Here is a 12,818-nt window from a genome sequence, read left to right as displayed (position 1 = left end):
TAACATAACACACTACGATTTACCTGTAATTATTAGTATAGATTAGATTACATTTGGTTAGCCCATCATTATATTATCCAGGGCTCGGCCCGTGTTTTATTATCATGTATTATTCATTATCATTAATGTAACTACTCTATTCATGGGAAAATATTTACCCAAATATGGTATCAGAGGCAAGTACCCTCGAACCTTAATTCTCTTCTCCACCCAATACAAACATTATGAGGTTATGGGTCACTTGGATGACACTTTCACTTCCACCGTTTGCAATAATGCAGAATGGTCAAAACTCGACAACTTGGTTGCTATGTGGATTTATGGCACAATTTCTCAACCTATTCTCACCATTGTTCTCAATGATGGTTGGACTTTGCATCATATTTTGAAGGCTCTTGAAGTTTTTTTCGAGACAGCACAAAATCTCGGGTCATCCAACTTGAAAGTGAGATTCATTCTATCACCCTTGGTGATCCAACCATCATAATTTTTGCACCAAAATGATTGCAATAGTTGACATGCTTGCTAATATCGGTGCCAAGTTTCCCAAGAAGACTTTTATCACTCACCTTCTCAATGCTCTCACCCTAAGGTTTGATAACATCGAAACTCTTATCTTCCACCGATCACTCCAACATTTATTTAAGCACAGTCCATGAACACATTGGAGGAGTCTCATCTTAATGGTGATCACCCATCATAACCGACACACTATGATCATGCGTTATCTCCAAGAATTCTTCACATAGGCTCTACTCCTCCGACTTGGGACTATCGACCTCCATGCACCGACAACAATTGTCATAACAACTCTCATAATCACTGTCACCAGGCTCTAGATCAACACTGTTCTCGGCCTATTTTAGCTACCTTATCTCCATGGCAACCCAACAGTATGGCAACCCAACAGTTGTCTAACGCTGCCGTGGGGGTTTGGTTGGCCATCACAACCCACATGCTAGCCTCGTCACTCCTATGGCGGGAAATTTCAACAACAAAAAAAACAGTACCGGCCTCATCCATGCACCGGTCTTCTCGGCAGCGCTTTACAAGCGCAACTACCACCGTTTGTGGTTGCTCACACCAATTTCGCCTCTGCCTCATCATCTCCTTCTCACTCGGGTGTAGCTCCTTAGAAATGGTTTCCTACAGTTTCAAGTCATCAAGCCACATATTTAAATCAAGATTTTAGTATCATGCCCCCTATACACACAATACCACAAAGATGTATCATAGAAAATATTTAGATAACACCAAAGACACACACTTGATGTCAACTAAATTAAACACGAAAACAAAGCACCATGTAGCACCAACTGTAAGATGCAAATTGATCTATAAATTCATACCTAACATAATATTCATTTTATACTCCACCGCCAACCATAAAGGAGCAACACCAACTCATTTAGAAGAACACTCACAAGAGAAAGACAACTATTTTAGAGGTTTTGTATATGATATATCCTTATGGTTCTATGATCAAGAAACAATGGTCATTTTCCATACATTACTAGCAACCACTACTAGAAAAACCAGCCTTTTACGATGCTCATTGCGCGTCGTAAAAGGCTCAGACGACACGCAAATGCGCGTCAAGGAAGGCCCTGTCGTAAAGAGAGACAACGTGCATTTACGACGCGCGTTTACGACGCGTAATTATGACGCGCGTTGATGACACACAATGCATATCAAGGAAGGCCCTGTCATAAAGGAAGACGACACGCATTCACGTGTTGTAACCTTACGATGCGCGTGTTAATGACACGCAATGCGTATCAAGAAAGGCCATGTCATAAATGAAGATGACACACATTTTTGCGTATCATAATTTAAATGTTTAAAAAAAATATTATTTATAGATTTACTTATTTTCAAATTAAGTTTGTATTTAACGTTTCATAATAGAAAATAAAATATGATATACAAAAAATAGAATCCATTGCATAAATTTAATGTCATACAATCCTATTTTTTACAATATATAAATTTGTATCTAATCTACTATGGACATCAAATTCCAACTAAGTAAAGTTGCATCTTGCCTTTCATAATTCTTTACTCACAGCATTCTTAACATTCTCTGAAGATCTATGCCTTGATTGATGATCACCATGCAAGCCGCTACTAGAACCATTTCTTTTAGTAAATGACTCAACTGTCCCTGAGAATCTATCTCGAACCTCTTGTTTCACTAAAATGGTATAAAATTAACAACCATTAAGATTTCCTTCTCATGAAAATAAAAAAATTAATACAAGTATATTAAGTAAAAAACAAAGCTAAACAAACCTGGGGTCCTTTCTGCTTTCTCTGCTGATATTCCAGTGTTCAATGGCAATTTTGTAGTTGTCTGCTCATAATAAAGATAAATAAATATTTCAGAAAAGATAGAAAATTAACAAACAAATAACTTACCCTTCCTCCAGAACTGGAGCCCACATGGGGATACTTTAACATGGTCCAGTCAAATATATAGTCAAACTGAAACTGAATAAAGAAAGTTTGACACATGAACACTTCTTGTTCAATATACTGATACGTATTTAAGAAACTAATATACAACAATATAATTATTTAAAAAATATAAATAAATTCTACCTTCTCTAGTGAAAAGTTCACGGAAAAGCCTCTTCAAGTAAGAATAATCTGGTTTGTCCTCAAATCGCAAAGATCGACAATAATGGAAATATTGTATGAATTCAGTAGGAGAAGATTTGCAAAGCACCTATAAGGTAAAAGTAAATAAATAAAATAAAACTTAAAGAGAATAAGTACTTAAAAGTATATTTGCTATAAATAATAGTCAATACCTCAATCGGAGTAATTTTTTTCACTAATTTTATCATATTTCTGCTTCTTGGTGCCAGCTTTTAACCCCTGCCATGGAAGGCTACAACAACATACACATATTTCATAACATAAGCTAAGATGATGATGTATAAGACTATATTCCACAGATTTCATATTTTTAGTCATTTCACCTAAGATTCATAGATTTCATCACAGATAAGTCACAGATTAAATACATTCAACTGATTCAAGTATACAGATAAAATACATACAATTATACAGATTAAACACAAATTTTGACAGAAGCTAAGTGTGTCTACTGAGAGGGGAAAGTCGACAACTGTACCTGAAGTGTGTGGCTGAACGAAAATCTCAAAATAGATGGAGTTGGAGAGTGGGGAGTCTGTCGAATGTCGAGATAAAACACAAAGGCACAAAGCTCTTACGAATTATTGTAACGAATGGTAACATAAATGGTAACATGTTTGGAATTGTAACGAATTATTGATGTAATTTCTGTTCTTCATATTTACATTTTTGGTCCCAAAAAAGTTTTTTCTCTTGCATTTTGGTCCTTGTTTGAGGCTCTTGTAACGCTTTTGGTCCTTGTTCCAAGTAAATCTAAGTACTTTTGTCCCCATGTATAGCTAAAATTTTCAATTTTTGTCCCAAAAGTATAGCCATTTTACTCTGAACAAATACAAAAACATTACAGGAATGTAAGTTACTCTAAAAATTATAATACATAAATTAGAATTAAAATTTTAAGTAAAAAACAAACCTTGGGATTTGTTGAAAAAAGACACCAATATATATAAGCCCGATCACGAAGACATGGATTGTCAAATGGAGATTGAAAATTTGGGTACATAAAAGAAGGCATAGCTAATAAAGGTACTGGTGATGCCACCATGCCAGCTGGCTGTGGATGGTAAAATTTACAGGTGACCCCAAACTTACTTTGCCCTGTTTTCACATAGTATGAACACTCTTTTTCACCCTATGACAAAAAAAATCTTCAAGGTCAAATGGATGAAACAGAAAGACTGAATGGGACCGGACAAGCAACCGAACATAGTTTAAAAAAAGATAAACATTTTAATTTTTTTAACAAAACCAAAAAAAGTCCAATTGATTACACTAGCCTATCCATTTTTTATAATGATCTACCCAACAATAATTGATCAACAGAATATGAAACCAATATACATACAGTCATGATCCATAAAGAGAGTGTAAGTGTGTGGGGTGAAGAGATAAGGATAAAATCCATGTATATATATATATATATATATATATATATATATATATATATATATATATATATATATATATGTGCACACACATTTAGAAATGTGAAAAGGAATTGAGGCTCAAAATTGAAAGCATCTCATCTAAACAATGGAAAATCTTAAAAATAATCCACTTTCCTTCCCCCTTAACAACAAGAACCACCATTATATTATCCCACCCAAAATTCGGATCTTGAAACAGAGAGAGATTAACATGCTTAGAAAACACTGAAATATAACTATTGAATGCTTATGTCATTTCACTCCAAAAAAAAAGTTTCATATAATGTCACTTGAAGATTTTGTGTTGTAGCTTAAAGGCATAAATTAAGGTATCGACAAACTTACCAAAAAAAAATTTATAGTATATTTTGTTCTGAATCAACTTGTTTTCCTTGATGTTAGGGACTGACTTTCCATTACGTCACTTCTAGGCAGATATTTTCCACTTATATTTAGTGTAAATCATACGACATAAGTTTTGAAGATAACAAAAACAAAAACAGTAATAAGTGTATTTATCTCTCATTATAATCACGATCACAATCACAAAAAAAAACAAACCTCGGGCTCATTTTTTGTGGTCCTTCAGTTGGTTCTTTTAACATATTCACCAATTATCCAAATCATTGATGCCTTAGCCTCTGATTTATCTAATGTATCCAAACTCTCACAAAGTGTGGCTACAATAGATTCATATCTGAAACAAAAGATTGGATTAAAAAGTTATATTTTGGAATACAAAGGTTCTAGAAACTTACGTGTTGGGTATCTTCTGAAAATGTCTTTGATGACTATAAATGAAATAAGGTGAATACCCGAATTTGTCCTTTTGGTGGCAACTGCTGCAAGCAGTTAGCGAAAACTCCATAATCTCCATATTGAGAAGTGTCTTTCTTTGCAGATGCAAATAGTCTAGCAACCGCTACATCCGGGGTGTCGTTTTCCTGTTAAATTATGAAAATACCCTTGTTTGTTATTTGGACTTTGGGCAAACTGAAATTAATAAAAATATGAAAGTTTTAGCTTTGATGTAGTATCGGTGCCAAAAGGAGAACATAATTTCCCGTAATATTGTGAAGCTATTTTGAGACCACAAAGGAACAAATTCCCGTAATGATAACAGAGGACTTGTTCCCGAGAGTATTGTGGCAAGAGCTGTTAGACAAATTGAGACCACAAAGGAACATATTCGGTTGGTTGGGCTATCTGCAACGCTTCCCAATTATGATGATGTTGTGTTATTTATGCGATTTGACTTAGAGAAAGGCCTATTTCATTTTGACAATAGTTACAGACCTTATCCGCTTGCTCAACAATATATTGGAATTAAAGTAAAGAAGCCATTAAAGAGATTTCAGTTGATGAATGATATTTGTTATGAAAAGGTGATTGGAGTGGCTGGAAAGCATCAGGTGCTTATATTTGAAAAGAGGATTCTAGTTAGCCGAGAAAGCCTTGAACTTGTGCAAAATGATAAACAAGAGGTTCTGGAGTGTCCAAACCCCACTACGCCAATTTCACGGGATTAAAAATGACATTCTGATAAAGCTAGAGAAGAAGGATCTGGCATGGGAAAGATATTATGATCTGTCATCATAAGAGCTGGGAGAGCTTGTTCGAGCCCCCAAATTGGGGAGAAAGATTCACAAGTGCATTCACCAATTCCCAAAGCTTAATCTTGTAGCACATGTTCAACCAATCACCCGCACCATCTTGAGGGTGGAACTCACTATCACTCCTGATTTTCAATGGGAAGACAGGATTCATGGGTATGTGGAACCATTTTGGGTGATTGTAGAAGATAATGATGGGGAATACATACTCCATAATGAGTATTTCTTGTTGAAGAAACAATACATTGACGAGGATCACACTTTGAGTTTCACAGTCCCGATTTATGAACCTTTGCCACCTCACCACTTCATTAAGGTTGTCTTAGACAGATGACTTGGATCCCTGTCTGTTTTACCCGTGTCTTTCCACCACCTAATCTTACCAGAAAAGTAACCTCCACAAACATTTTCACCAGCAAGTGGGCCCGAAAATGATTGGCGGCAAAGAGTGTGAAAGTAACCACATATGCGGGTCCCACCGGTTTCCATGTCACCACCTCCAGTCATAATTTCAGCCATGTTAAGAACATAAATTGGCCCACCACTTGTATCCTTCATCACAATCAACTTCCCACCAAAACCAAAAGTAACCAAGGCATGAGGAGGTTGACCTATAGATGACCACATGTTAAGATCCATGATGTGAGTAGTTCAATTGGTTTTGAATTCTATACCCGTTCTCTTGATAAGTTAATATCATAAAGTAGTACCCAAGAACAAATTATTAATCTTGTTTTGTTGTAAATAATGGAAATGATAAAAGTCAGGTTCCAAGAAACATACAGAGCTCAAGCATTTCCTCACGGTTTCACCAGAAGCAAACTGCACCATAAATAAAACATAAATCGTATGTTGTTATATTATAATCAAATAAAGCCTAATATAAAAGCATCAAAGTGAATAAAAAGGGGAAATTGAAAAGTAGGAGTAGTTGATACCATAAAGTCAGATTGTTGCTGCTAATCTACTACAACCCACATCAGAAGCCATTAAACTTAAGGAAAAATAAAGCATTAAGCCCCAAAAGAATGAATAATAGTGCAATATGTTGAAAGAATCCAAGAGTACCATTGTTCCTTAAGGGAATGTGACCTCTGGGGCCTGCTCATCGAATAGAGTATCAAAAGGATCAAGATTGGGTTTCCTACTAAATTAGAAAACTGAATAAACAGCAGAAATACCCTATTGGATAAACTGCTTCCCACCAAAGAATTCAGTGTAGCCTTGAGATCCCTAATTGTTAGTAATTGAGAGGAGTGAAAATGAAGTGGTAAGAGAAAATGTAAAATCATAAGCTTCTTCTTAGCTAAGACAAGGAGAGGTGGACGCAGAGGGGAAACTAGCAACACAAGACGAAGCCAACACAAAAGATTGAGAATTTAATTAGGGAAAATAAATGAAGTAGCCAACAAGTCGATTTAATTACCTATTTTGCAGTCTTTTAGGAGCTTTCAAGAGTCTTCTCGAGCCCTGAATTTCTCCAATCTCTGAATCCTACTCCAAAATTGTTATTCAGGGCGTTTAATTCGTTGAAATCGGTTCAACTTACTTACCAATTTATTGCTATGGGAGAGGAAGTCAGAATTACTGACTACGATGTCAGTGGTGGAGATGACGATGACCGAGTTTCAGAGTGGGAGGCCGGGTCGTCGAATGTCGATCCGACTCAAGACGGTTATGGAAGGTGAGGATACCATCGATTTGATTCAAGACGATTCCGATTCGAGGAGATTACAGAGAGTTGACAGCGGCGTCACTAGCGGTGGAGCTGGAGGGGAAGCTGACTCCACTTTGCGAGCCGATGATTCTTCCATAACGTTGTTGAAAAGGGTTCGTTTGGTTTGGACTCCTCAACTGCACAAGCGAATTGTGGAGGTTGTTGGGCATTTAGGAGTGAAGAACGTTGTTCCTAAAACGATTATGCAGATGATGAACGTTGAAGGATTGACCAGAGAGAACGTCGCCACTCATTTACAGAAGTATAGGCTTTATGTAAAACAGATGCACGGATCATCTAACGAAGGGCCATCTTCTTCCGATCCTTTGTTCGCTTCCGCTGTTGTTCCCAAGAGGTTTCACGAGTCAGATTAGCAGATATTACATAAATTTTTGGGGTAGAATTCAGAGATTGGGGGTACAAGAGAAACGATCGTTATTCTTCGATAGAAATGTTCACGATTTTGTGTGGAATGAATGTGAAAAAAAGCCCTATTTGTGAAAAAGCCCTAGTTGCTTATGAGGAGGAATTAATGAACGCACGTTATTAAAAAAATTATAAAGCGACATCCTTACACGATACACACTTTACGAAAGACGCCCTCCGTGTTTTTTTTTTTTTTTTTTTTTTTTTTTTTTTTTTTTTTTTTTTTTTTTTTTTTACGATGACACTAATTCTAGGCACGCACAAATGCGTGTCTTCTATCTTTTAAATTTTAGAAGAGATGACATTATTTTTAGGGCGCACGCTTTTGCGTATCGTCAATCACCACGTGTCATTGTTTGCGCGTCATTAAAGGGCTGTTTTCTAGTAGTGAACAAACTTAACCTACAAGAAGGGTTTTTAAGGTTGAGGAAATGAAAAAATTTCAGTAAACCTAGAATAGAAGAGTCCAATTATTGAAAATACTGAAACAGAATTTCAAAATTGTCAAGTGGCAAGTAATGCGGAAAATAAAGAGTTGTGAATCACCAAGTTAATGATAAAAAAGTTTTTGTATGTTCAAAATGAATGATTCAAATGTGTCTCATATTCATAAAGATTCAGTAATTGAGTAGGGAATGAGCCGAATTATCAGAATTAAGCATGGAAGAGCAACTTTATAATGGATCCCAAGTGTCATTGATCAAGTTGAGTTTTTTCTTGAATGTTGGAATGTATCTTGAACTTGAAGATGTACAACCATGTGTTCATGATGATGTTGGATTTTGAGCTTTCTCACACTCCTAAGGTGTGCATGCAACCCTAGAAACCTTGGATCTATGTTTTCTCTAGTATACATGCAAACTTTCATTTTTCCAAGGTTTCATCCTAACTACCAAACTATGTAGTATATGTAATACAAAAATCTAGTAGAATGACATACCTTTTCTTGTAGCTTGATTCCTTAAGCGTTTAAAAGCCTAGCACCCCAAGTGTGATGCTTCAAATGCTTCACACAACACCACCAACAATTGGAAGAACTTGAGAAAGGATTATCTAGTACCAAATTCGGCTATAGCTCTCTAAGAACACTACGGTGCCGATTTTGGTAGCCTAGGGTCTTCTTATATAGTGTGGTGGAATTAGGGTTACACCATGTAAGCCTTAATAGCCGTGACTTTCCACATTCCTCATGCTCCATGGGTTTTAACCTCCATTCGCATCTATGGGTCACCACATGGGTTTAGCCCAACATAAGGAATAATGGATCATTGGCCAACACCATAAGAATGAATGATTTACCAAATCAACCCCTTATATTTAATTAATCTCTTTTGATCACAAAATTAATTCCAAATTAATTCTTGATCAATACTAATTAAATAATATGAGTTCATATTAATATACTAGAAGTTATAATATATTAACAGAACACAAATATCCTTTTCTCAAAAGTCCATCCTTACAAATTGTTCCGGTGCCATGCAACCTAAATGGACCATGCTACTCTCGGGTCAAGTACATACCAATTATAGTTATGGGCTTAGACACTAAATCCAACATTCTCCCACTTGGATAAGTCTAATAACTATAACTACAAGTACAACTTAAAACACCGACTAGAAATCGTAGCTCTTAAAAGCTTATGTCGAAACGAGACGCTCCATTTTATGTAAGTGATCATATAATCCTTTGTTCAAGATATCAGTTGGACAAATACATGGAACGAGATCATACTTATTGTCCAGCAGTTTGTTTCCCGATTTCCGATTAGTTTTACATAGAACTTAATCGAACACATCAATTTGCATCTGACCAGGCCCGACACATAAGTCGACACAAAATCATCGAGGGGCCCAAGATATCGCCTTTAATCCTCCAAGGACTAAAAGGAACATATAAACTTCGACAATATATTCTTGTACTAACTATTCATTAAATCATACATAACAACATGTTTTATAACATTGAGTCATCGATGTGTTTGCGTACTATCAATGTACAACCAATTCATAGTCAATAACTCATATATCTTGGTTTGAAGACTTATATGATATTATTGTCTCATGATCACTCGAGATAAATTCCATGAAATGACACAAGTGATCGCGGGTTGAACCCAACACTCAGACCTTATGAGCACTCATGAATGTTGCAGCAAACTTTGCTATGTCTAATACCATTCTATTAAATCTACAAACCCAATTCATGATAGTCTTGATTTAATACCTACTTCCAATGTATGATCGACTATAGATAGTTTGAATAATTTAATTATTCTGGAAATCAAAACATGCAAAGCGAAACAATAGTAAATGATTAACACAAGACAATACCATACTAGTAAATAAAAAAACACCTTTTATTTAAGCATCAAATGTCAATTACATTTCAAGTATTACAAGTTTCAAAAGTTATCTAATCATTAAAACTAATATCATCCTTTAGCACAATGCGCCTCGCATGCTGTAAATGTTTAACCCTACTTAGTCCCTTCATGAGGGGATCTGTTGGGTTCTCATCTGATGACACCCTCTTTGCCATAAGGAGTCCTTCTTCTATTCGATGTCTAATGAAGTAGTATTTTCTGTCAATGTGCCTGGATCTGCCGTGATCCCTTGGTTCCTTGGCTAAGGCAATTGCACTCTTGTTGTCACAGAAAATCTTCGTAGGCTCCTTTATAGCTGGTACAGCTCCAAGGTATACAATAAAGTTCTTCAGCCATATTGCCTCCTTTTCCGCCTCGCTTGCTGCTATGTACTGTGATTCACAAGTTGAAGCAGTCACTGTCTCCTACTTGGAACTTTTCCTAGTTATTGCTTCTCCATTCAGGGTAAAAACCCAGCTCGATTGAGAGCAGAAATTATCCTTGTCAGTCTGAAAGCTAGCGTCGCTATACCCCACCACTCTCAAGTCATCAGTCCTACCAAAGGTAAGGACCCAGTTCCTAGTCCTCCGTAGGTACTTGAGAATGTTCTTTACTGCAATCCAGTGAGCCTTGCCCGGATTCCCCTAATATCTGCTGACCATGCTCAAAGCAAAGGCCACATCAGGGCGAGTACAAGTGATAGCATACATGATCGAGCCAACGGCGGAAGCATGTGGTATTCAACTCATCTCAGCTATCTCAGCCTCTATACTCGGACTCTGAGCTTTAATCAGTTTGGCATTGCTCTGCATCGGTAAGTCACCTTTCTTGGAATCTAGCATGCTGAATCTTTTCAACACCTTATCCAAGTAGGTACTTTGACTAAGTCCAATTAGTCACTTTCTCCTGTCTCTCAATATCCTTATCCCAAGAATATAGGCAACTTCTATGAGGTCCTTCATAGCGAAACACTTCTTAAGTTAGTACTTAATTTCTTTCAAGGTTGGGATGTTATTTCCTATGAGTAGTATTTCATTCACGTACAGTACCAAAAAGCTAAGTATACTCCCACTAGCCTTGACATATATACAGGACTCATCCTCGCTTCTCAAAAATCCAAACTCTTTGACTTTCTCATCGAAACAAAGATTCCATCTGCGAGATGCTTGTTTCAATCCATAAATGGATTTCTTAAGCTTACACACTCTTTTAAGGTACTTTGCATCGACAAAACCCTCTGGCTGACTCATGTAAACATCCTTAGCCAACTTTCCATTAAGGAAAGTGGTTTTGACATCCATTTGCCATATTTCATAATCATGAAATGTAGCTATAGCTAGCATAACCCTGATATACTTAATATTTGCTATTGTCGAGAAGGTCTCATCATAATCATCTCCCAGAGTTTGAGTAAAGCCCTTCGCAACCAGTCACGCGTTATAAGTGTGTACTTTCCCATCCATGTTAGTCTTCTTCTTGAAGATCCATTTGCACCCGACTGTCTTACGACCCAGTACATTGTCAACCAAGTTCCACACTTGATTGTCATACATGGACTGAATCTCCCTGTCCATAGCTTCTTTCCATTTGGCAGACTCGGGGCCCGACATGGCTTCCCTGTAGCTGTTAGGTTCATCAAAATTTACCAGTGTGCTGTCACTGATAAATGTATAGCCTTATGCAGTAATATGGAAACCATAAAACTCAGGTGGAACACTAACTCTACCGGAATGCCTCAAAGGTACAGACTTGTCAATTAGCTCAACAAAAGTTTCCTCCACAGGTTGATCTCTAGTATTTGAGGTTCCTTCACCGCTTGACTCTTAAATTTCTTCTAGTTCAATTTGCCTCCCACTGTCTCCTTAGCCTATGAGCTCTCTCTCGCGAAAGACTCCTCCCCTCGCAATGAAGACAACATTATCACTCGGTTTGTAGAAGAGATAACCAAAGGATTTATTTGGGTAGCCAATGAAAATACACTGCTCACTCCGACGTTCGAGCTTGTTGTGAGTATCGCGCCTCACGAAAGCCTCGCAACCCAAAACGTTGATGTGGTCTATTGTGGGAGCCTTCCCAGTCCACATCTCGTGAGGTGTTTTGGAAACCTTCTTGGTAGGGACTAGATTAATGATATGGGCGACAGTCTCTAAGGCATACCCCCAGAATGAGATTGGTAACGAAGCTCGACTCATCATGGAATGAACCATGTCCAACAAGGTTTGGTTGTGCCTTTAAGCCACACCATTAAGCTGTGGTTGCATAGGTAGCCTCAACTGTGAAAAAATTCCACATTCATTAAGATAGTGAAGGAACTCGATACTAAGATACTCACTACCCCGATCGGATCGGAGCATCTTTATCTTCCTGCCCAGCTGACTCTACACTTCCTGTTTAAATTCTTTAAATTTCTCAAAGGTTTCTGACTTATGCTTAATTAAGAAGACATAGCCATATCTATTGTAATCATCAGTAAAAATCACATAGAAATGGTTAGCATCCCTTGTGGCGGTTGTGAAGGGCCCACATACATCGGTGTATATGAGATCCAACAAACCCTTACCCCTCTCACAAGTACCAGTGAAGGGTGATTTAGTCATCTTTCCAGGTAA

The 12,818-nt window shown here is 37.1% G+C and overlaps 1 protein-coding gene across 1 annotated transcript; it reads left to right on the top strand.

The window, feature by feature from the left end:
* Positions 1-7,297: 7,297 nt before the first annotated feature.
* Positions 7,298-7,792, top strand: LOC128132382 (transcription factor LUX-like). The gene has a single exon (XM_052768921.1). The coding sequence runs from the start codon at positions 7,298-7,300 to the stop codon at positions 7,790-7,792; it is 495 nt and encodes a 164-aa protein (XP_052624881.1).
* Positions 7,793-12,818: the final 5,026 nt, after the last annotated feature.

The sequence above is a fragment of the Lactuca sativa genome, chromosome 2, assembly GCF_002870075.4.
Source record: "Lactuca sativa cultivar Salinas chromosome 2, Lsat_Salinas_v11, whole genome shotgun sequence".
In the NCBI taxonomy this organism is placed as follows: Eukaryota; Viridiplantae; Streptophyta; class Magnoliopsida; order Asterales; family Asteraceae; genus Lactuca; species Lactuca sativa.
This window is presented reverse-complemented; position numbering and strand designations above follow the sequence as displayed.